The 25133-nt window shown below is 43.0% G+C and overlaps 1 protein-coding gene across 1 annotated transcript; it reads left to right on the top strand.

Annotated features, from left to right (window-relative positions):
• Positions 1 to 285: 285 nt before the first annotated feature.
• On the top strand, positions 286 to 4084 carry Zic3 (Zic family member 3). The gene is made up of 3 exons (XM_051178845.1): positions 286 to 1833; positions 2941 to 3104; positions 3889 to 4084. Exons 1-3 carry the CDS (start codon positions 780 to 782, stop codon positions 4066 to 4068), a joined length of 1398 nt encoding a protein of 465 aa, XP_051034802.1. The 5' UTR covers positions 286 to 779; the 3' UTR covers positions 4069 to 4084.
• The last annotated feature ends 21049 nt before the right edge of the window (positions 4085 to 25133 follow it).

Here is a 25133-nt window from a genome sequence, read left to right on the forward strand (position 1 = left end):
GAGCAGTCGCCGCCTCACCTGCCAGGCGCTCCGCAGCTACCCAATCAGCTGTGGTCGCCCAGCGGCGGCTGCCATGTTCTCCGCTTCGCGCTGCCAATCAATGCTGCAATGGCCAATGGGCGGTAGGGCCGGAGGTCAGGTGATCGCAGGCCAGCTGGCTCCCCATTGGTGCGCGCTGCCCAGCCTCCCGCTCGGTTTATGTGCGAGGAGTGAGTGATTGACTTTATCAGTCCAAGGACATTACTCTGGAGGTGAAGAGGCTTGGACTCGCGAGGCGAGCGGCGAGGTTCGAGCCTGCTTACTGCCGGCTGCCTTCCCCCTGGCCGCGATCCACCTCCGCTACTTGGTGCAGTCGCGCCGGGAAGCCGGTACCCAAGGAGCCTTCTGGCCCCGCGGTTCTGCGCTCTTGAGTAGAGGAGGGGTTCCCGGGACAGGATTGACAAACCCCGCCCTCCACTTATTATTTTGCTTATTTTCTTTGTGCGCTCCTGTTAGTTTGTTAAAGCAGATTTAGTCCTAGAGTCTTTTCTCCTCCCCTTTCCCTCCTCCTCTCCCATAACCCTCCCCCCAATCCTTTTTCTTCCCCTCCTCCCTCCTGTCCCTCTGCAGGAGACTCTCGCAGCAAAGGAAAGTTGCAGCTCCGGGCAGCGCTTAGGGGGTCTCCGGGGAGTGTTCAACTGCCGCCAGCCCTCTCGGACTGCGGTCTTTCGGGGAGCTCCTCCTTCGCCGGCACCCTCGCTCACTTCAGTCGGATCTTCTGTGTCCAGAACGCCCCACCTATGACGATGCTCCTGGATGGAGGCCCGCAGTTCCCTGGCCTGGGAGTGGGCAGCTTCGGTGCGCCGCGCCACCACGAGATGCCCAACCGCGAGCCGGCGGGCATGGGACTGAATCCCTTCGGGGACTCAACCCACGCTGCTGCTGCCGCCGCTGCCGCCGCCGCCTTCAAGCTGAGCCCAGCCACCGCTCACGATCTGTCTTCGGGCCAGAGCTCAGCTTTCACACCGCAGGGTTCAGGCTATGCGAATCTGGGCCACCATCATCACCACCATCACCACCATCACGCCAGCCAGGTACCCACCTACGGCGGTGCTGCCTCTGCCGCCTTCAACTCCACGCGCGACTTTCTCTTCCGTCAGCGTGGTTCTGGGCTCAGCGAGGCAGCCTCTGGCGGCGGGCAACACGGGCTTTTCGCAGGCTCGGCGAGCAGTCTTCACGCTCCAGCTGGTATTCCTGAGCCTCCTGGCTACTTGCTTTTTCCTGGGCTTCATGAGCAGGGCGCTGGGCACCCGTCGCCCACAGGGCACGTGGACAACAACCAGGTCCATCTGGGGCTGCGCGGGGAGCTATTCGGCCGTGCAGACCCGTACCGCCCCGTGGCTAGCCCGCGCACGGACCCCTACGCGGCCAGTGCGCAGTTCCCCAACTACAGCCCCATGAACATGAACATGGGCGTGAACGTGGCGGCCCACCACGGGCCGGGCGCCTTCTTCCGTTATATGCGGCAGCCCATCAAGCAGGAGCTATCCTGTAAGTGGATCGAGGAAGCTCAGCTGAGCCGGCCCAAGAAGAGCTGCGACCGGACCTTCAGCACCATGCACGAGTTGGTTACACATGTCACCATGGAGCATGTGGGGGGCCCGGAGCAGAACAACCATGTCTGCTATTGGGAGGAATGTCCCCGCGAGGGCAAGTCTTTCAAGGCGAAGTACAAACTGGTCAACCATATCCGAGTGCACACAGGCGAGAAGCCCTTCCCGTGTCCCTTCCCGGGCTGCGGGAAGATTTTTGCCCGCTCTGAGAATCTCAAGATCCACAAGAGGACCCACACAGGTAAGGGGAGCAGACAGGTGGGCGCGGGACTCCCCAGGGGCACCCTGCCACCAAGAGGACTAGAACAGAGAGGGAGAGAGAGGGGTGGAGGCCAAGCGGAGGGGCGGCGCCCCGCGGAGGCCATTCAGTAAAGAAGCGCTGTCAGTGCCTCCCTCACCCTCCGGGAACCTGCGGCGCTTTTGCCCAGTACTAACTTCCAGAGCAGATTGCTGTGGTCGCGGGAACTAATTGGGACCTTCTCGCGCCCGGGAACCAACTGGCGCCACCTCTTTTTGTGTTCTTTTCTGGGTTACTAGGAAGAGACTCCCAAAGTGTTGGGAGTATATTGCTTACAAGAGACTTAGCTCTCTGAACACATTCGAGGAAGGCAACCATAGAAATGCTAATGAAAACTAACTTGGGTTACTTCCGTTCTTTTTTACACTTGATTGGCATATCTCCTAATTAAATGACTGATACTTTTGTCAAACAATTTTTATTTGGAGTTGCAGGTTCATTTCAGTCCTCTGGAGGAAAGCTAAAGTAAAAAAGGCACTACAGTTTCCGTGGCTTGCTCAAAATCTCTTGCAAAATTGTACGTAGCCCCCTAGATTTATATAGTGTTCTCTTTGCGAAAATTAGTAAGAGTACCAGGCTTAGCAAAATCTCTAAAATTGAAAGAGGCAAATTAAAAGGCACAAAGAAGGGGACGAATAGGACTGTCCCATCCCCGGCCCATTGTCCTGGCCAGCTTGGTTACACCGCCTAAGTGGTGGCTCAGTGTGCCCGCACATTGAGGGCCCTGGTTATTTTGGAGTGGGACCACAACTTAGGGCAAACTTAGGGGGAAATCCCGAGGTTTCTTGTCCTGGAAGAACAAAGGGATGATCAGGTTCTGGGCTGGCCCTACTCTACCCCTACCTCAGATCACCGCTCCCCAACCCAGCGAGCTCAAGTAACACTCCCGGTTTGTCTCCGGGGAAAACAGATGCCACATCCTTCCACAGTCCGCGCTTCCCTCCACGGAAAGACCGCTGGACTCCCAATCTTGAGCTGTAGGACTCTGAGAAGTTCCTGTGTCTTACTGAATTCTCCCCCTACCCCTTTTGCAATTTTGCCTTGTTGCAGGTGAGAAACCTTTCAAATGTGAATTTGAAGGCTGTGACAGACGGTTTGCCAACAGCAGCGACCGCAAGAAGCACATGCATGTGCACACCTCGGATAAGCCCTATATCTGCAAAGTGTGCGACAAGTCCTACACGCACCCGAGCTCCCTGCGCAAACACATGAAGGTAATTACCTCTTTATTAGCGGTGGGCGGTTTGTAAACAGTCGGCCCGACACCGGCCGGGCGGCAGAACGGAAGCTCCCGCACTGCCAACTCTGTCCTCTACGTTAAATCCTATTTGCTCCAGCACTGACACCTTGAACCCATTTTGAGTATGGAGGTGGGGGGGGGGGTGAAAACGAGAGTACAGTTGGGAGAGGGAGAGTGGAGGATATTTACTGGGAAGCTCTAACCGAGTTCGCCAGGGCTGGAGGCTGGAGTAGCCACCGCATCCTATCTCAGCCCACTGGGAATCCAAAGTGGAAGCTTGGAACCCAGGGGAGGGTCATTCTTTTGCTCCTCAGTTTCTGATAAAACAATAGGGCCTAGGAGCGTCAGACTTATTCTAATACGTTTGTGTGGGAGTTCACAGCCCTCAGTCCCCACCCCACTCCTGTGCCACTCATCTCTCTATACCTGCTTTCCCAGGCTGAAATCTCGAGTGACTATTTCATAGGGCCCGCAGAATAACTACTTGCCCACTCCATCCACGGAGAAAGCATTTTTGGAGTGGCACGACTAAAATGGAATTCTTTATTCCTTTTCCAGCCTGATTTTTGGTGGAAATGCTAGGGGGGTATCAGTAATATGGAAAAAAAAATAAATCAAGTTTTTCTTTTTAAGTGGGTCAGCTGGGTCTTGCTCTTAGAGTATTCAAATCTGCCCTTGTTGTTGTTGTTCGGGGATTTTTTGCTTTCACATTGCCATTTGGAATTATATTCATTATAATGTATACATGTTAATTTTAGGTTCATGAATCTCAAGGGTCAGATTCCTCCCCTGCTGCAAGTTCAGGCTATGAATCTTCCACTCCACCCGCTATAGCTTCTGCAAACAGTAAAGATACCACTAAAACCCCTTCTGCAGTTCAGACGAGCACCAGCCACAACCCTGGACTTCCTCCCAATTTTAACGAATGGTACGTCTGAGGACAACCAAAATGCATTTTAAAAAAGAAAACTGAGACCAATCAGATGGAAAAGGAGTTTTAAAGCAAGAGGCCATGTAGAGGGCTACTTCTTGGTAATTTCAATTGTTCAGGAAGGTTTTGGGTAAATCCAAAAGTAGCGGTGCCCTTTTCTCAGGATTAGAAAATACATTTTGGCGTTTGAAGGGTTTTTTTTTTTTTTTTTTTTTTAACAAAAATCTTCACTGCTTGTCCTGCCCCTTCCTCTTGCTCTCTGTACACCCCATTCTGAAACTCCTTCAAATCACTTTAACACTTGTCCTGTGTCTTGAGGAAGTTATCCAAGGCTTGGTGGTGGTGATGTTACACTGATGAAAATTCTCCTTCGCCTTAGTGGTGATTGTTTAAACTCTCACAGTCTTAAACCATGCCAAAGTCCTGTTATGTCTTGAACTCTCTTCAAAGCATTACACTTGTGAATGTATCTTTGTTTATCTAATGGGGTCGAAACTGTTGTTCAGTAGTTTTTTCAGGCTGAGGATATGATGTTACTCTACACAGATTGTGACGTTTAGTATACAGTTGCCTTTTGTAATAACTTTCTTTTTGTAAATACATATCCGTTGATGCCATATTTATCGTTTGTAATTTAATTATTGCTGCAAGTGCCGGGAACTGAACAATATTTATGGATAAATGTTTTCTAACAAATTCTGTACAGCTTTTGATTATAACTGCTTTAGCATTAAACAATTATTGTTTTGAAAAAAGGAACACAATTTACAATTTTTGAACCACACTGACTTTTTTGTTTTGTAACAGTCTCCTACAAATAGGAGATGTGAGTAAACTGAATCTTGTTTGTTGGTATTTATAACTCACTCAGATCCGTTTTTTAATTGTTAAATTATTTTTCTATTGCAGTATATAGATTCCTTACAATGTCAGTTACCATCTGGGACAGACCCTGCTTTCTTTATCGCTAGCTCAGATGGTTGTTTAACTGCGAGTTTAAATGTGTTTGTCCTGGATTTTCGGCATGCAAATCAAATAATACTGATCAATTCACTTAGTGGCCATGACATCTCAATCTTGTACTTCAAAGACTGAGAATCTGGATTTAATCATCCCTGCCCTACATATATAAACATAAGGTAACCTAATTAGTTTTATGTCCCTTAGTTCTTTATTACCTTATATAAAAATGGAAATTATGGCAGGATGCATGTCTATGGAGATCACTCATAACTATATGTTTGTATCTATGACTTATCTAATCTGCCTATCAAATCTATTTAGCTCTATTTTCAAAAGATAGCACACCTCTGTAATAATGGCAATGAGCAAGGCTGGTTGAGCAGTGCTTCTCATGGTTAAAGTGCTTCTTCTTTAAAGAACCATAGTCTTTAAATTTTGGATGGCAAAAGCTGATTTGTTTGCTGTATATAGTTCCATTCATGATTATCACATATTCATACATTTATATAGCTGTGTAATAACTGCAGCAGTACCTAAATGATACTGTGGAAAGAAAAAAAAACATTTGCAAAATATGTTATTTTTAAAGTTCATTACTTGTAGGCAAAGATGTTAAGAGCATTGTTTCCATTAAAATCAGTAACAATGAAAAAATGGTTGTTTGTTTTGTGATAAATTGTTAACAATACATTTAATCTTCAGTAAAGCAACTCATTTGGACAAACAGTTCTTTTTATAATGGGTCTATGGAAGAAAACTGATTTACTATTTTGGGGGTTTGAAGTGGGTAGAGTTTGGAGACATTTTTTAGGGTGCTGTTGGTTGTTGGGAGCCCAGTCTCTTCTTGAATTACAGAAAAGTGAAGATAAGGAATTGTAAAGTATTTAGAAATGTAATGAATAGACTTAAGTACCTCTTTTTCTTTAAGGGGCAATGCTCTCGGTTTTGGTGGCAGTCATTTTGGTATTATAATAATTTTCAATTCTAGAATTTTGTTGATTGTTCTTTTTGAAGAAAAAGTCTTGGCACATCGTATTTATGTTATAACATTTTTGTATTTGGTGCCCAATATTTTTCCATGTTCAAATAAATCAATCTAAAATTGAAATGCTAAGAATTTCTGGTGGTTTAAAAACAAATTTTGATTCTCATGATACATTAAAAAATCTGTTATTTACTGATTTTTGTCAGCAATTATTGATAATTTCTAATTACAAATTGCTTTGGAGGCAATGTTTCGTTAGTGAAATGGTGTCTTTTGTTCTTCACTTTGCTAATATCCATCTGAATATCACAAACAGGAATTGGGATGGTTACAAATGTGATGAGCAGGTAATTGGTCAGTTTACCACACCCTACCCAGACATTCCAATCTTGACCTTGACATTGAGGGTTTTGGACCAGATCCATATTTTAGGCTTCCTGCTTCATTCAAACTATTTTAAATGCTCAGCCATTTTAGATGTCTTTTTATTAATAAGACTCTAAATTTGTGTTATTGTGAAATGGAAATGGCTGGCCTTTTACATATTCAATGAGCCTCCACAATTTACTGTTTTCTTCATGAGTTCCCTCCCTGCACACCCCGATCCTAACCTAACTTTAAGTAGAGATAGGTTGAGTTCCCTGGCTAAAAATCCTTGCTTACATTCATTTTGCACAAGAAACACCTCATTAAGAGACACAAATAGTTCTAGGGATTTGTTTAGTGGCTTGAAAGTGTTGTACTATAGATTTTTACAGAAAAGCACTGAGTGTCCTGTGAGAGGAAGCTGACGAATAATAACCCAATAACTATAAAAATGTTTTCTCTTGATTCCCTCTTGACTTGGAAACAGTAAATTTCTCATTTATGCATTATGCATTTTTTCTACAAAGAAAACTGGTTTTTTTTCTTTGATTTTCTTGCTCATCATGTGGCATTGAGAATGCATATTTATATTCTTGAATTGTAAGTAAGCACTTGTACCCCAAGTCACAAATGCTAAAGCCTAAATTCTAAGCTGGGTTAGCATAAGTCTCAGGAAAAGTGGGGAAGACCTTCCAGGCACGACAGATTAACTCTGGCCTTCATCCAGTTCAGAAGGTTCAAAGATCAGCATCCAGGCAAAGGAAGATAGTCTCTAGTAGGTACTGTGAAGGGTGTTATAGTCTTCACAAAGCCTTCTAGGAAAGTTCGTGTGCACTACACTCTGCATCACCCTATTTCTGCTCGACTACTTGCCTCTTTTGCCCCTGGGTTCCACATCCCCTTTTCCTAAGAAAACACACCCAAACCACACCAGAAGTCCAATGAAGTACTAAATTAAACTGTAAGTTTCTTAAAGGCTCTACCACCATCTGAACGGAGTGTCTTTCTGTACTTGCGCCTAAGCTTATTTTCTGTCACAGCCCTGGAATTCCAAGGCTACAGTTGGGCACTAGCTGGGAGAGTGACACTAGTGGTTTCAGAAGTCCTTGGGGAGCCCAGGGGCCCTGTCCACACACCAAATTCTTCTAAATCTCTCCTTGAGGTTTGGGAAGGGAGGAGGGGACCTCATTTCCTAGGGTCAATTCTCCAGCGGTTTCTGCCCGCTGACCCTTTGACCTCCACCAACAGGGCCCTTGGCGGCCATAAGCTAGCGGATCTCCTTGGGCTCCACGGATGCTTCGCGCCCCATCGCCTCTAGGCCTCATTAGGCCGGCGGGGCTGTAAAGCAGAAATCAGCCTCTGCCTAATCCCGACCTGGGGTCAATACGAGCCCAAACAATGGCGAGCTCCGAAGGCTACAGCATCGCGCTGCCAGCAAACTTTGTGTTCAATTCCTTTTCCACTGGCGGTGGGGGTAGGGTTGAGGGTGAGGATGGTGGTACCCGATGGGCGCTTGCAGCATCAGCATCATTCCGCAAACTCCTTGCTCGACCCTCCAAGAGCATTACGGTGTCAGGGACAGAGGCGGTGAAGCTCTGGCCTGCTCTGAGTATGAGGCTGACCCAAAAGGGGCCTCCTCCACACTGGGAACACACTTTGAAGTGGGTTTTTAGCGAACACGTGTGAGAGCTCGGCCCGGGCCTTAGCGAGGACTCGCAGGGAGGAAAGTGGAGGCTCCGATCCGGGCCTCAACCCCTCCCCTGCTCCCCATGGCTTCGGCCTTTTCAAGCCCAGACAGGGGACCAGAGGACTCCCCCAACCCCCATCCCCGCGGGCGCGGCGCGCAGGCGCATAGCCTTACAGCCGTCGAGTAGGATTTTGTGGCCGGGGTGGATAGGGGGGGGAGTTTGAAAGCAGCCTCGCGGGGAGGGCGGCCTTGGCTAAGCCTGGGGTGGGGGGCGGGAGAAAAGGAGAGGGATGTGGGAAGGAGGGTTGATTTGGGGGCGGCTCTCGAGTCAGGAACATGGCGGCCGGATGCGAACCCCCGTGGAGCGCCGCACAACGCAGACTACGGGCTGCCGCGCTGTGGTGTCGTTGAAATTCCCTGGTTATTCCTCAGCGCTGGCGCCTCGCGGGACAATGTAGGTCGTGGCAGTTGAACGCAGTTTAAAAACAAACAGACAAAAACGGAAGCGAAGAAGTTCTTCCTGGGCACGCTGGTGGGAAATTGATGTGCCCTTTAGGGGGGGTTGGGGTTCTCACAGGATTTGGGGCACAAAACCCACCAGAAGAAGCTCCTGGTACAAAAGCATCCCTTCCCCTCCCCCCAGTGTGTGTGTGTGTGTGTGTGTGTGTGTGTGTGTGTGTGTGTGTGATTTCCAGTTAGCTGTGTCCCTGTTAAGATTCCTCAGCACCTTCCAGTCCTTAAAACGAACACTACATAGTGTGTTGTCTTCTCAGGACAATGGTCAAGCCGATTAGGATAAGAACGAAGGCTTCTCAACCCACTTGAATCTTTCAGAGTTCGAATGCTACCCTTTCACCAGGCCTCGTTTTCTGCATAACCCATTTAAAAACCTACAGAAACCCAGCACTGTTAACGCTTTTGTGTGTGTACCCACAGCTGGTAGTCTTAGGTTAAAGGGGGAAGGGGGCCGAAATAACCCAAACTTCCGTTCCCATCTTGATACCTTCATGATGGACTGTGAAACTGGGGTCTCCAGGTCCTGTTTGCTGCACAGGAAAATAAAGATGCTAAGAATTCATCGTTATACGTGTCGTTATTAAGAAAAATGCAATTTTAAAATTGCACTTTATCGACTCCCCTCTCCTCTAGGCAAACAAGGTGCAGGAACTCTTCTAGGTGTTCCTGGACACCAGCGAAACGATAACTCTCTTGGGGTTGTCCATTATCAAACATTCTGGCCTCTGAAGATATAGGACAGTTCTTGAGGGCCACCTTGGGAAGGGCCCCAGGTGGGTGGGCAGGTCATTAGCAAGTCTGGCACTGATCTGGGGAAAATCTGCAAAACAGTGCCTTTATCTGCAGAGAACAATTGATGGGGCTGTCTTTCCTCCTTTTCAATGCACAAAGACAGCGGCTTTGGGGCAAGAATTTGCACTATGCATTTAAGTTGTGGTGTTTTGCATTGAAAACCTCTGGGCAATTAAAATTAGCATGCGCGGTAGCATTTTCTGTGCTTTTATTATGTGTGATTTCTGCATGTCAAAGGAGCGGGAGCCTCTTCAGCAGTTTGAAAACTTGTTTTTGAAATTGCCACCAAACTGATTTTGTTCCTCTTTCCTGTGGATGAAGTTTCCTTTCCAGGCTTGGCCACCCCACATGCCCACAGTGGAATAATCTACTGACATCTTTGAGAGATCAGATGAAGTAAACCGTGCCTGCTTTGTACTTTATTTCTCTGTGCTGTTGTCTGAACTCTGAAATGCGAGCTTTTCCTCCTAGTTAAATCTCTTATCAAATTTGCAAACTAAAAGATTCTTTAAACTGGAAATGTGTTAGCTCCAGGTTAAACAGAGGTTGGTCTCTTTAAGTACTACAGAGTCTGGAATTTCTTTAGTTTACTTTAAAATCAAGCTAAGATGCTTTGGTGAATGGTTTCCTCAGGATACCTGAGATGTCTTTGGGTCACACACCCACACACACACCACACACACGGGGGGGGGGGGGGAGGGAGAGATGTGAATGGAATTTCTGGGAAACAGGGAAAGTTATATTTGTTGACTCCAAAGGGCACACTTCTCACTGAGGATTTTGTTTCTATCATAACTTGAAATGTACTGTTTGAAAATCCTTAAGTTTGCAGGAAACACTGGAAGAAATGGCTGTTCACACCCCTTGAACCAGTGTCAGCTTCTTTAAAATTAGGGAGACTCCTGTTTCAAAACACCTGTTAAAACTAAAGACAATTCTTTTCAAAAGCATCTAATGAACTAAGCAATTTTGCATATTTCTATTGTGATACCATTTCAACCTGTCTTCTAATCTGATGAACAGGGAGCAGCAGAAGCTTTATTGCAGCTACAAAACACCTTTCAACGAATGGCAAGTTTATAATATTTGCTCTCTATTAGGCTACATGCATTGTCTAAATTGCTTTTTGAAAATGAAATGTATGTAGAGACCATTTCGAAATAAGATGCTAAAAATAAGACATTCCTTCTTGTTTTATTAAAAACTAGCCTTTTAAAACAACATGTCCACATAACATTTTATGGCATTTGTTTTTCCTGTAAGAAAATGTGGCCTATTTTGACCTATCTGCCGTTCACCTTATGTTTTCTTGCCAGTGTTGCCCTGCTTGGTACCCTGGTGAAGAACTTGATTCTGACTGATGCTGGTATGCAGCAAGCAGCCCTCCATAACACTTCCTATCCTAAATGTAGGGTTAATGCCAAACCTACTGTGCGAGAAATGATTTACTGATGAGGTTTCAAAGAAAACCACATCAATTTGGATGTCTGTTACCTTGAAGTGATCATTTTAAGAGTAGTAGCTTCTTCCCCTAGGTCTTAAAAAAAAGACTATTTTCTTCTGTTGGTGTATTGCATTCTGTGTTGAGCAATCATTTGTGAAATGAAAAAAGAAAAAAGGCTCCCCCTCCATTTTAGGATTTATAAATGGAAAATGGTGGTCATGATCAGAAGTCAGTAGGCACTATCTTATGCATTGTTGCAAATCTCTTTCAAATATCTGAGCTGATGTTTGAAACTAGAAATGGTGAATATTTGTTTTGTAAATTTTACTATGTTTGTGTCCAAATAGCAATATCCAAGATCCCTACAATTGTTTAACTGAATAAAATGATTTAAATTATATTTGTGATTATTGTTTTATTATAGTAACAACCATGACCTCTAAATAACTTTGATTAACCTGTAGAATAGGGGCAATTTATAGTCTATTCACATTTTCATGTGATAGCTGGCTTTTCACTAACCAGTCAACTTGAGAAAACACATGGAACAAACCCAAACCAACTGTTTTGAGCTTTCAGGTCCATCTACCCTGGGGCTCAAGGCCAATTGCTGAGGTTAGAGGGAACTCAGAGAAGAATTCAGAAGCAGCTAGTAGAAAAGGGAGACCTGAGTTTGGAGGAAGGAAGTACAATTACATAACACTATTTGAGTAAGAAAGAAAAGGAGATGTAGCTGAATATATTGCTATTGGGATTTATTTTTTCTTTCTTATTTTATTTTATTTGGTTTTCAAGACGGCATTTCTCTGTATTGCTTTGGAGGCTGTCCTGGAACTCACTCACTCTGTAGACCAGGCTGGCCTCAAACTCACAGAGATCCACCTGCCTCGGTCTCCCGAGATCTGGGATTAAACTAGCGCCACCAACGCCGCCTGGCTGCTATTGGAATTTCACTAAAACTGATCCTACTGTAAATTTTGAGTAGTGGCTCATCTCCCTCTGATTTCTATGCCTTTTAACGATGGGCGGGACACTTATGCCGGGCGCGGCCAAGTCATGACAATGGCTATGGCATGAGTTATGGGGCTGCATAAGGACTCAGCAGGAATGTGCAAGCTTCCCCTTTTAAGCAAGCCCCTTTCTCTCCTATCCTCTTCTCTTCTGTTCCTGGTGTCTCTGTGTCTCTTTACCTCTTTTCTCTTCCTTTCCCTCTCACTCCCCTTTCCAATAAAACTCACTCAAGCTCTGTCTGCCTGGTGTGTTTGTCCCTCTGCCTCATTCACCCTTGCATGCTATGGAACCTGCCAGGGTCCCTCAAGTGGGACTCCCCGCCCCTTCCAGCTGTATCCTAAAACTGTAACAGAAGAACAACACAGGGGATGCAGAGGCATTTTTGTTGTTTGCTTGCTTGTTTGTTTGTTTGTTTTGTTTTTTTTAATTGGAGGACAGCCTGGTCTACAAAGTGAGTTCCAGGACAGCTAGAGCTGTTTCACAGAGAAACCCTTTACCCCCAAAATCAAAAAAGAGTGGGGCAGTGGTGGTGGTGCAAGCCTTTAATTGTAGCACTTGTGAGGCAGAGGTGGACAGATCTCTGTGAGTTCGAGGCCAGCCTGGTCTACAGAGGGAGTTCCAGGACAGGCTCCAAAGCCAAAAAAAAAAAAAAAAAAAAAAAAAAGATTAAAAAAATAAAAATTAAAGAGTAGAAGAAAGAGGTGGTGATATGGCACAGTTAGCAGCATGCTTGCAGGAAACTTTTTGCCTAATCCCAAATACCACATTAACCAGGCATGGTAGTGAGTGAATGCTTGTAATTCTTCCAGCACTGGAGATGTAGAGACAGAAGAATCAGGCCTTCATACTTGCAAGGTTATTTTCAGCTACATAGAGAGTTGGAGGCCAATCTAGAAGAAATGGGACCCTTTCTTTCTTTCTTTCTTTCTTTCTTTCTTTCTTTCTTTTTTTGAAGAAGCAGCAGGAGAAGAGAAAGAAAGAAAGCAAAGATTGCTTTTTGCTTTTTATCCTTTATATTATAAAGTTTATAACAATGTTGGTTAGATGTTTGTTCTGTGCTTCTTTTAAGACCAAGAACTATTTTTGAAATAGGCAATGGAGGCCAGACAGTGGTTGTGCACACCTTTAATCCCAGCACTTGGAAGGCAGAGGCAGGTGGATCTTAGTGAGTTTGAGGCCAGCCTGGTGAAGTGAGTTCCAGGACAGCTAGGACTGTTACACAGAGAAACCCTGTCTTGAAAAAACCATAGGAAGGAAGAAAGAAAGATAGAAAGAAAGGAAGGAAGGAAGGAAGGAAGAGGCAATGGAGAATTATAATGGTGTTTTTGAAAAAAAATCCAACAATAGCAAACAAACAAACAAACAAACAAAAAAACCCTTGAATCTGGGCAGTGGTGGGTCACACCTTTAATTTCAGCACTTGGGAGGCAAAGAGACTGGAGGCTCTCTGTGAGTTCGAGACCAGCCTAGTCTACAGATCAGTTTCTAGGACAGCTGGAGCTGTTACATAGAGAAACCCAGTCTCAGAAAAACAACAACAACAAAGAAAGGAAGAAAGAAAGAAAGAGGAAGGAAGGAAGGAAGAAAAAAGAAAAACTCTTGGAAAGGTAAGCTACAAGGTGCCCCAGCTACACTGTGATAATATATTCCAGGGTTCTAAGAACTAAACAAACTAACAGAAAATGTCTGTAAAGATGTGTCTGAGCAAATGTTAGCTCCTTTCTTTTCCATTTGCAGGTGGTTATTGTTGTGTTGATTTGGGGCAGTTTTCTATTTTTAATAATATGGAATATTTTATTAAAAGCCAATCACAGTTCGTATTTTAGATAACATATATAGACTGGGGACTTATAAGAAATACCAAACTTCATAAGTGTTATCACTAGATTAAGCATGTAGGTTAATGAACATAGCCATGAATATTTAAATACATCCAATTTACGTTATTAGATGTCTATTTGTTCATTGTGTTCCAGTGAATACATTTATTCTTTGATTAAGATTTAGAGTTGAGTACCTAAAACTTGTAGACATAATACTTATATTGGATCAAGTTTTTACTTCTACCCACAATTTGATTCTAACATTAAAATTCAATGAAAGTCTATACTCACATGTAAAAAAGATTAGATCTTATGTTTTAAATTATTCAGTTTTCCCTTGCTAAATTTATGTTAGTGTGATACGAGTGTGATTATAGAGTAATGAGACTGATTTTTCCGTGGAGCTTGGATGCTATCCTTGAAATCAATTCCCAAGGAGATGTCCTGAAATATTTTGACCAATGTCAGTGTTGTTACAATAACTTTATGGATTCCTGAGGTGACTGTTGTTTCATTTGAGATGAAAAAAATCAGAACAAAACAAATTAATAGCCTCTGGGCTCTGGGCTTATTACTTTATAGTCATTCTTCTGGTATCGTTCTGTTATAATGCATTTCCTTATGGGGTTGAGTGGGGGTGGGGCATCTCCAGAGCCATAGGAAAAGTGAGTCTTGATCCAGGTATGGCAAGGTGACCTATGTCTGTAATCCTAGCGTTCAGGAGTCTGAGGCAGGAAAACCATGAATCTGAGAGGTAGCCTTGGCTCCCCTGCCTGAAAAAAAAAAAAAAAAAAAAAAAAAAAAAAAAAAAAAAACAAAAACAAAAACAAAAAAACAAACCAAAACAAGCCTTAACTTTAAAACATGTAAAAATGCTCTGCTACAGTATGACTAATATTTTTCCACTTAGATCTTTTCGTGCCATGAAACCAAACAAAAACACCAATGCATAGCTTTGTACAGATAAACTATAAAATTGGGAAGTGTTCCTTCCCTTTCCACATAGTTTCAAAACTTGTCGATCTCAGGAAGGCTCAACGGCATGCTTCAAGACAGGGTCTCTTGTATACTGTGCTGGCCTGAGACTCATTATGCAGCTAAGGCTCATCTTCTTGCATCCACCTGCGAACTGCTAAGACCTTGGGCCTGAGCCACCACACCTGGCTGTATCTCTTTCTTCATTATGTTGTTGGGGAATAGTACTTTCAGGTGTGTGACTTTTGTTTATGCTGCATTTGTTTAACTCTGTGAAGCTGTGTCACTGGACCTGTCTAAAACGCCCAATGGTCTAATAAAGACCTGAACAGCCAATGGCGAGGCAGGAGCAAGGACAGACAGGCAGAGAGGATGAATAGGAGGAAGAAGGAAGAGGAGCAGCAAGAGAACAAGGAGAGGGGGACGGTGGGGGCAGCCACCCAGCCGGCCAAGGAGTAAGAAGGAAAGTAAGATGTACAGCAGTAAGAAAGATAAAAGCCCAAAGGGAAAAGGTGTGTGGGGTAATCTAAAGTTAAGAAAAGCTGGCTAGCAACAAGCCAAGATAAGGCAGCATATTCATAATTAATGACAAGACTCTGTATGATTTACTTGAGACCCGGGTGGAGGGTCCCCCTCAAAAGAACAAAAGGCCAAAAAAAAAAAAAAAAAAAAAAAAATCCAAAAGAATAAAAAAAAAAAAAAAAACCAACCAGCAACATTATGTCTTTCATCACTTTTATTCATCTCTTCCCTCCTGACTCATAGTAACCCCATCCATTCCATAGGGTCATCAGCTATATAGAACTGGTTTGTTCTTATTGAGTATCAGCAAGGTGTTGAATGCCTGATTTCAAACTATATGTCACTATTTCCTTGGTTGCTGTAGTGTCCCCAATGGCTGGGTGAGAGAGAAGGAGTAGGCTAACCCTAATGGTCAGGTCAGTTAGCACCGTGTTTGCCCATTAGAAGAGAAAGGCAGAACATGCTGTATAGCCTGGGAAACGTTTTGACTATTGCCTTTTGTTGTAACAAGTCAGGTCCTCAGAAACTTCACTGGTAAAAGGATGAAATGTTGTTGCTAACAGTTACCTCTGTAAATATTCAAGGCGAAAATAATTGATGATTATTTGCAGCAAAACATAAGTGCATTTTGACATCTTGATATCAACCCCGGACATAAAATATGTTTACAAACTGCTGCTGCTGTTTTCCACAGAGAACTCACACAGAAAGGCTGCTCACTCTTGTCTTGTACGCTCATATCTCTGGAGCAGATCACCGGGAAAGAATGTAATTTGCTGGCCAGAAGATAGTGTTTCTTTGGAGATCTCATTGTCTTTTACAAAAAGATAGTTTTGCCACAGTGAGACCTGACATGCAATTGGCTATACTGATACCCCCAACCAGAAGGTATAGGTTAACTTTTGACCGATGCTATATGAAATGAAGACACTCAGTTGAACAACATTAGTTGTCAGTATCTAGTTGCCATCATGTTTCACTTTGCTAACAAGCTGGTGTCCCACATCTTATGCCAACAATGCAGGTCCTTTAAACCAATGACATGTTGGATAAAGCGTTCTTTTTAAAACTATTATGCAATTCAGCATTTGTCTTTTCTTCTAGCACAGCATCTGCTCATCTGATCCACCAGACATCTATCTATTCCTTGATCATTTCCGAGCCTCCATGGGTCTTGAGCTTGATTTGCTGTTATCAGAGGTAGGAAATGAAATCTCTTCCATTGAATGTTAAGTTGTTCACTGAACAATGGTCGTTATGCTCAATGTGCTACAATCCTGTATTATAGAAACATGCTCATAAGACTTTTTGATAAAACAATGATGTAAAAGAAATTTAGTATGTGGGGGTAATGGACCTCAAGAAATGCTAAAGTATGAAAAATGTTAAAGATACCACTTTTGTTGTTGTCTTTGCTGTGGATTCTTGAGACTTTGCATTGTTTTCATGGTAACGTAAACTTCAGACCTATAGTTTTAGTCTCTGAACTGGTGAAATGAAGAATTGCATGGTCCATCTGGTAAATATGAACGCAGTTCACTCTTTAGTGAGCCCTGCTTTAGCTGCATCATTTCCTTACAAGAATAAAACTGAGGAAGTCTTAATCTCTGATTTGCATATATCTGGGTTGCATGTATATGATTCCCTTTAATTTCGTGTTGACTAATTGCATAATACTGCTATTAGTACGTCAAATTTAAATTCCAGTGCTGTCATTAAAAGTGTATTCATTGTGGATTAGGAAATAGTTGGAAGGTATTACTTCAGTATCAGAATTAGGAACAAGAACCAACAACTATCTTTTTTTATTAAATTTTTTGTTTCATTTATTTTACATCCCAATACACTTTCCCCTCCCTCCTCTCCTCTCTCCCATTTCCCTCTCCCTGCCTGCCCTCTACACCTCCATCCTCTCCTCTGTCTCCATTCAGAAAGGGGCAGTAAGTTCAGGGAGGACAAACTCCTCACCCTGCATCAAGGCTAGGTGAGACAGCCCAGCATAGGGAATAGGTTCCCACTAGCCAGCTAAAGTCCTGATCCCACCACTAGGAGCTTCACAAATACACCAAGCTACACAACTGTCACATACATGCAGGGGGCCTAGATCAGTCCCATACAGGCTTCTTAGTTATCAGCCTAGAGTTCCAGAGCTTCCGGGAGCTCAGGTCTGCTGTCTCTGTGGGTTCCCCTATCATGACATTGACAGCCCCCCAACACCCCCTCCCCCTGCTTGGACAGTCCCTCCTCCATCTCTTCAACAGGACTCCTGAGCTTGGCCCAGTGCATCTGTTTTCACTGAATGACAACTTGTTTTGTTTTTTGAGACAGGATTTCTCTGTGTCTCTGTGTAGCTTCAGAGCCTGTCCTGGAACTCACTCTGTTGACCAGACTGACCTCGAACTCACAGAGATCTACCTGCCTCTGCTTCCCAAGGGCTGGGATCAATGTTGTGCACCACAACCACCTGGCTTACTTGTGGTATTTGGTAAAGGGTCTCTGTAGATTCACACATGAATATTGGTTTAGGTTTGAAGAATGTGACCCAAGTAGTCTGGTGTTAAAAACTGATTTCTTAACTAAGGCAGGTAGTAAAACTTACTTTCTTAGGCAGGCAGTGGTGCCACACTCCTTTAATCCCAGAAGTCAGGAGGGAGAGGCAGGTGGATCTCTGTGAGTTCAAAGCCAGCCTGATCTGCAGAGTGAGTTCCAGAACAGCCAGCGCTAAACAGAGAAACCCTGTTTCAAAGAATGGTGGCGCATGCCTTTGATCTCAGCACTCGGGAGGCAGAGGCAGGCAGATCTCTATGAGTTTAGACCAGCCTGATCTACAAGAGCTGGTTCCTGGACAGCCTCCAAAACCACAGAGAAAAAAAAAACTGTCTTGAAAAACAAAAACAATAAAAAATTAAACAAACAAACATACAAACTACGCCTTAACTTCCTTAGTGATAGAGAAGGAAAGCTGCTGTGGTACAGTGATTCAAATGACCCCTGTGTTTGCCTTGCAGCATTGCTCAGACTAGGTCTGGAAATCCTGGGTACATGCCTGTGTCCCACCTTAGTGTACTGATTGGTAGGACTGCAGGAGCACGCTGCTGTACCCAGCTGTGGCTAACTTAGAAATGCATGCATTGTGTAGAATTCAAGAAGTGAGGCTCTTTATTGATTCTCAGATTGAGCTTTGACCCCTGGCTTGTTGTAGTGTGTAACCCTAATTTTCTTCATTTGTGCCATGGGCTTTTCTTCTTATAAATAGTTATATTAAAGGCACTATCTAAGGACCATCCCAGGAACTTTTTTTAAGCTTTGAGAAAAGTTCTCAAGGAAGTCTTCCAGAACATTTCCAGCACTTCCATTAGGCAGGTAAAACCCAGAAGACAGTTATATTTAATCAAAGCCAAATGTCAGTCACATCAGGAAACAATCAATATTAATCATGAAGTTATCATGCAGATTTAAACTGTATTAAATCATTAAATTAATTGGCTGCTGTAATATGTCAAAGGATAACTGGGTTTATATGGACAAAATGGAGTAAGAGTCAGTGAAATGACATAGTTAGATGTTAAAGAAAATTTAAAGTTTGTTCTGTTATGTGACCGTCTTTGCTCATTGCTGACAAATAAATGAGTTCAAAGAGTTAATAACTAAAATGTTTGTTTACATGACATATATTGTGTACCTTAGTTGCATTTATTTTTATTAGATATTTCCACATAATTATAGCTCTGAGCCTGATTTGTGGGTTCTTCTCACCTGTATTAAATTTTCTCATATAGAACTTAAATGAATGAATTTAAATTTCTCAGTGACAAGGCCTAACATTCTTCCATTTATATGATTGTCTCTGGTGAATCTATTACATATGTGCATTTTAAAACTACCATTTTATAGGGAACAATGCAACAACCATCAATACTCATGAATCTGTTTATTGCCAACAATTCTACTTATTCACCCTCGATGCTTAAAGACTAAGTATATCTGGGCTTGGAGATGTAGCTCCATAGAAGATTGTTTGCTTAGCATAAGCAAGGCTTGGGGTCCCATCCCCAGTAACAGGAAAAACATATTCAGTATATTAAAATGATATAGCTAATCAAGAAAACCCAGAATTTTTGTTTGAGGTGGATTTTTTTTCTGTCTCAATCCTCTTAATTTTGCAAATGATATTGGACAACTGGTTGCAGACACATAGATATAGATTTAGGAACAAATTTGCTAACTACAAAGAGGAAATAGATTCTAGATCCCTCAGCATCTGTTTGTTTGATTTAACATTTAACTTAGAAACAAAGCCCAGTCTTATTTGTATTACTGCCCTTTTCCTATTCCTTAAGCCCAGCATCTTCTTACAGGTTTCTGCAGCTTTCTGTCAATGATCATGACATATTCAAATGGTTTCCTTATAAATACTGCACTGTCAGAGGAATTTCTAACATTCCAGAAAAGAATGCCATTGGTTTCCTCTAAGAGTTTTTTCACTTCCTCTGTAGTTCTGTTAAACAGACGTTCTGAAACTGTTATCTGGAAGGAAAAAAAAATGAATTTTAAAAGTAATGTTTAGTATTATGGGTCCTAAATATTTGTTTTCCCATTATATTAAGGAGATAATCTGCTTAGACCCAGCAAGAAGAAAAACCCTTAGTTCATGTACTTAGTTCATTTGCTGAGCAATAAAGTATATTCTACCAAATCTTTTCAATAAGCAATTAGGTTCCAAAATCCCCTTTTACATTTTTAGCTTATTTTAAACCCACCTTTTATTTCTCCACAGAAACAGTGATAGTTGGCTCTTCCAGATTAACTATTCAGAAAATGTATTTTTCTCTTCTTTTAATGTTAACTTGTGGTATAATCAGATGATGTCATCATAATTGCAGTGTTGGATAACTCAACTGTACATGTCAAAGGCACATCCTTTTTGGCTCTCTTAAATAGGTAAAGGTGAATCTCTTTCCAGATGGCCTTAGATTAGGTGGGGCCAATGAGAATTTTAAATTGGGGGGAGAGGGGAAGAGGCTGTGGCGCTCAGTGCTAGCACGTGTGTTTAACATACATAAGGCCTTGAGTTCAATTGCTAGCATCAAAACAGACAGAAATTGGGGTTGGGAACAGGAGGAGAAAAGAGAAAGTAGAGACCAACAGGGGTGGGGTGAGGAGATGCTGTTATAGTATATACTTGTGTAGCCCTATCAGGTCAGTTAATTAGACTGTGCTTGGTACTGGGTTTCCAGTGTGGCTTTTAAGTGCATGTGGAGAAAAAAGAAGGGACTGCCTTCTAACTGGTTTGTAAAGGTGGGCTTTTGTGGCTGGTGCTGTGCTCACTGGTAGAGTGTGTAGGTGAGAGACTCAGGGGTTCCAGCACAGAAAACAAAGACTCGGAGTATTTGTAAGGCAGTATGTTCTCTTTCTGGACCCATGGCCCTGTCCCCTTTGTCTACTTTGCTTTGTGAAGTCCCCTCTACACCACCCCCTTCCCAGTGCTGGGGAATAAAGCTCTCTCATATCTTAGTTTAAAGCTTGGGTTTCCAAAGCACATGCAAAATAAACAGACCAAACCTTTCCAACTTAGAGTCTAATGAAAGAGCAAAGCAAAGTATGTTAGCAGCAACCAATTATTTCGAGTCCTCCCTGTGAAGAAATGGTGTCCTTAGCTTCCATTTTGTTTTGTTTTAGCATTAAGTAATCATTTTCACTCCCCTAAACAAAACTCCCATTCTACACTATGTGTATGAGTTTTTGCCTCCTGCTCTCAAACAGGCTGATTTCCTCCAAATGGCTTAGTTCCCATCAAACCTCTTCTATCTTGAGGACAAAGTACGATAATACTTGCATAAATATTGTTTGAAAAAAACAACTGTACAAAATCAGAAAGCCCTATTTTAGTCTGCAGCTTTTGGCTTTTTTACCTCTTGAAAAAAGCTGCCACTTCCGGAAAACTCTTTGAGTGTATTATTTACTTAAATGGCAAGTTTGGTAAATCCAGCGCATCTAATAGAAGTGTTCAACTGGAACATGATTAGTTTTAGTTTAGCAGGTTTCTGAGCTGTTATCTAATTCTATTCATCTTCCTTGCTTAATATCGATTTTTAAGATATCTACTGGTGGTACACACACACACACACACACACACACACACACACACACACACACACACACACACACACACACACACACACATATGTATATATTTCCCTCTCCCTCCTTCCCATGCCCCGGACCACCCCTCCCGTTCCATCCCTCCCCCACTTCACAAGGAGGGTGTTGCCTTCTAGGAGGGATCATCAACATCTGTGAAGTCATTTGGGGTAGGGCCTAGGCCCTCCCTCCTGCCTCTAGATTAGGGGAGTATTCCTCCATGGGGAATGTGCTCCCAAAGTCCTTTTGTGCACCAGGGATACATCCTGGACCCCAACTAACAATCTGAGCAACAGTGGAACGTGTTTTTTTTTTTTTTTTAACTAAACATTTCAAAAAATGTTTTTAATTAGCTTTTATTTTCTTTGTTACTGATGTTGAGACAGCCTGTTGCATAGCACCAGTAGGGTTGGAGCTTATGCAGTCTGGACTGGCTTCGAACTCATCATTCTTCTGCCTCTGCCTCTGCCTCTGCCTCTGCCTCTGCCTCTGCCTCCTTGTGCCTCCTTGTGCCTCCTTGTGTGTAGAGAATCTTGATCCTTGAATTCTGTACAATATGAGGAAGGTGGGTGATAGCTAATACTGTAGAGGGACTCCTGTAGTGGCACTGTCTCCAATAGCTTTTATTGGTTGTTTGTCAACATCCCTAGATTTTAAAAGACTTTCCTATTGTTCCATAGCATTAAATCTCCTTCCTGTCTCTTCAGTTCCTTCTCCACAGTTTTCAGAATGGTGCTTAAAAGTCAGATGAAAGACCTGATACTTTCTATCACAAGAAAGTTTCAGTGACAGGTTTCACTAATTAATGTGTAACAACGGGAAGATTAGGCCTTCAGTTAGCTTTGTGTTGAAGCTATACCATATTTTCAAAGGCTGTAACTCAGAACATATTGGAGTACAACATGTTTGAAATACAAATCTTCACACATGGCTTTGATTACAGTATGCACACCAAATACAGGCACAGTACAGTAGGGCTTCCAGAATGCATTAAAACAGGAAGACTTTTTGCAATGTAAACATTTTGGATCTTAATCCTTCTACTGCTGAAATAGGAAAGACCTTAAGGGGAGTTGGAGGGGCAGGTTAGAGAGTCACACCTATATTGATGATAAACGAAGAAGCTTCCTTGGATTTCTGAGCAGCAAAGAAGTGAATAGAGCACATGCACTTTTGAATGCTTGCATTTCCTTTACTCAGTGGAAAAGCACATACTCAACCCTGTATTAATAAAATCATATTCCTTTCTTGTGGTTTCCATATCCCCACAATGTGTTTAGCGTCTCATTGGAATATTATCTCAAAGAACCAAATATTTGAAGCTATTGAGAGACATTTGAAGTTATTGGGCACAGAATCACAGGATAAAATTTGTATGAGTATTATCTCACCATACTTCTACAGATATAAAAATAAAAACACTCAATAGAATGTTAGAGCAATCCAGCTTGAGGAGAATGAGAAGAGTGTAAATAGGAGACAACAAAAACCAGGTTTCAAAGAAATAATTTAGGTGTGTAGACAGTTAGTGATGAGGTCTTAAGAAAAAAAATGCAGAGGTAGGTGGATCTCTATGAGATTAAGGTCAGCCTAGTGGTCTACATAGCATAGAAACGTCCAGCCTATCTGGGGCCACACAGTGAGACCTCATCTCAAAAACGATGCAATCATTTTTCTCTACATGTGACCTTCCAGGTTAAATATTTCTGACATTTCTGTAATTTGCTAATTTCAGAAAATGGTTGCTGGGGCTGAGGCTGTGGCTCAGTGCTCCAGTGAGTCCTTGCTTGGTGCATTGGGTCCTGGCATACATACAGAAAGTGGTCCATGATTCACGCTTTGTCCTATCATCTACTCCTCAGAGTCCCACAGAAAGTGGTCCATGATTCACGCTTTGTCCTATCTACTTTCAGCTTCACTTTGTTTTGCCATACAGAGGAGGACAAGGCCCAAGGCCTTGCACATGATAAGCAAGCACCCAATCACTGAGGACACCCATACCCTTCAATTTCAGGGTTTTTCTCAGAGGCTTTGTTTGATGTGAACCCTGAACCGGGAGGAAACATGCTTTAGTCTGTTTTAGCCCTGAAGATGTAATGTTGTGGTTCTGTTCCAAATGGGAACAACCCTCTGTTTAACTTTTAAAAAAACAAAATGAAATGCTCAGAAAAGCCTCGTGTAAGGTGACCCTAGCTTAAAGTCCCGTGGGGGAGAAAAGAGGCAAGGCTTAGAAGAAATGAGAAAGAGAGCAAAGGGTTGCCAAGGCAAAATGGGGTCATTCAGTATAAGGTCACCCCATTCTGTGCTTTGGCTCTGGAAGTTGATTTAGGAGCATGTTGCTTGCATTCTTTCTCACTGTTTCTGGGATCACTACCTTTTCTTCCTGCATCTTCATCTCATTCTGTCAAGTTCTAACCACTGTTTCACATGAAGTATTACTGTCTTTGCTTATTCCCTGAATCTCCCCATTGGGTTACCTCTACTCCTGCTTGACAACCCGAGGTTAGATGAATCTTCTAACCTCCAACACTGTTAGTGTCATTTTTGTGCTCAACAGCCTCCAGAAACTCTCCATTGCTTACCAAATTATGTATGTCTTTGAGAGCTTGCTATGTAAGGTCTTTTTTATATAGGCTCCATCATATTTTTAGCATATACCTTTCTATGCATTTTATGTTCCAGCCCCCCCCCAAAAAAAAAGAAACAACCTTCGGAAGTGGTTTGAAATAATAGACTCTTGGGAGTCATTGTGTTGTTTTAGTATAACCAAGTCTTGTGGCCTCAGAGAACCCATTTATCTTTCTGAATCTCAGTCTCCTCATCCATGTAAAGGAGATAATGCTAACACCTACTGGGGTGTTGTGGGGATGCAACAAATGATAGAAAATTCACATTGTTGGGAGCAGCAGGGTATTTTAGATTATTTCTATCAATCACTCATTGGTGACTTGTTGGGTGACAAGCACAGCAGGAGCTAGTACTGGAGGGCCCGAGAGAAGCTCATCAAAGTTTAGGGCAGTCACACAAAAGACATTTCCAGGCTGTCCCTGTCTTAGCAGTGGTGCTGAGGACTATGGAGAACATATGTTGTGTGTCATTGCAAGACGTCTGGTGGTCAAGGATGGTGGGCCAATGCTTCTAGGGGGAGGGACTTGAAATGGGTAGTTTTTGTAGTTTGTTTTGTTCTGGGTTTTGATACAAATTCCCATGTAATCCTGGCTTGAACTCACTTCATTGCAGAGGATGACCTTGAATTTACCATCCTGACTCAACTTCTTAAGTGCTGGGATCCATTATGGGACTGCAGCACGATGCCCAGATGAACTGGATAGGATTGAGACAGGATCTGGGAGGGACATATTCAGAGAAGCATCTCCTGCTTTGGGTGGGGATCTTCCTTAGTGAGTTTCTCTAGGAATGAAGTCCTTCCTTGGTCTTTGTTCTGAAGCAAATATCTAGTCAATCAGTTTAGTGATGCCAAATGTGTTTACACATAGTACCTTCTTTTGCTATGGATGGCATAAGTTTGGAGTGTGGATTTTCTCCAAATAGAACTCTCATTGAGCGGAAAAGGAGGTGGGCCTTAAGGAGGAAGGAAGACTGACAAGGAACTGAGCCAGATTTGGCTTAGTGCTGGCTAGACTACATGAAAGGTAGTCTCGTTTGGTATCATAGAAGATTAAATAAGTCAGCCTTTGGGAAATAGACTGTGGACTCTTGTGATCTGATTTTGTGTTTGGCTCAATGTTATCTGGAGATGAGAAGGAGGATTTCCCTCAGAAGGAAGTGGAGAATCAAGTGTCAATCTCTCAGATGGGGGAAGCAGGCTGATTGTCCTTTGATGGGC

This window comes from Phodopus roborovskii, unplaced genomic scaffold, assembly GCF_943737965.1.
Source record: "Phodopus roborovskii unplaced genomic scaffold, PHOROB, whole genome shotgun sequence".
Lineage (NCBI taxonomy): Eukaryota > Metazoa > Chordata > Mammalia > Rodentia > Cricetidae > Phodopus > Phodopus roborovskii.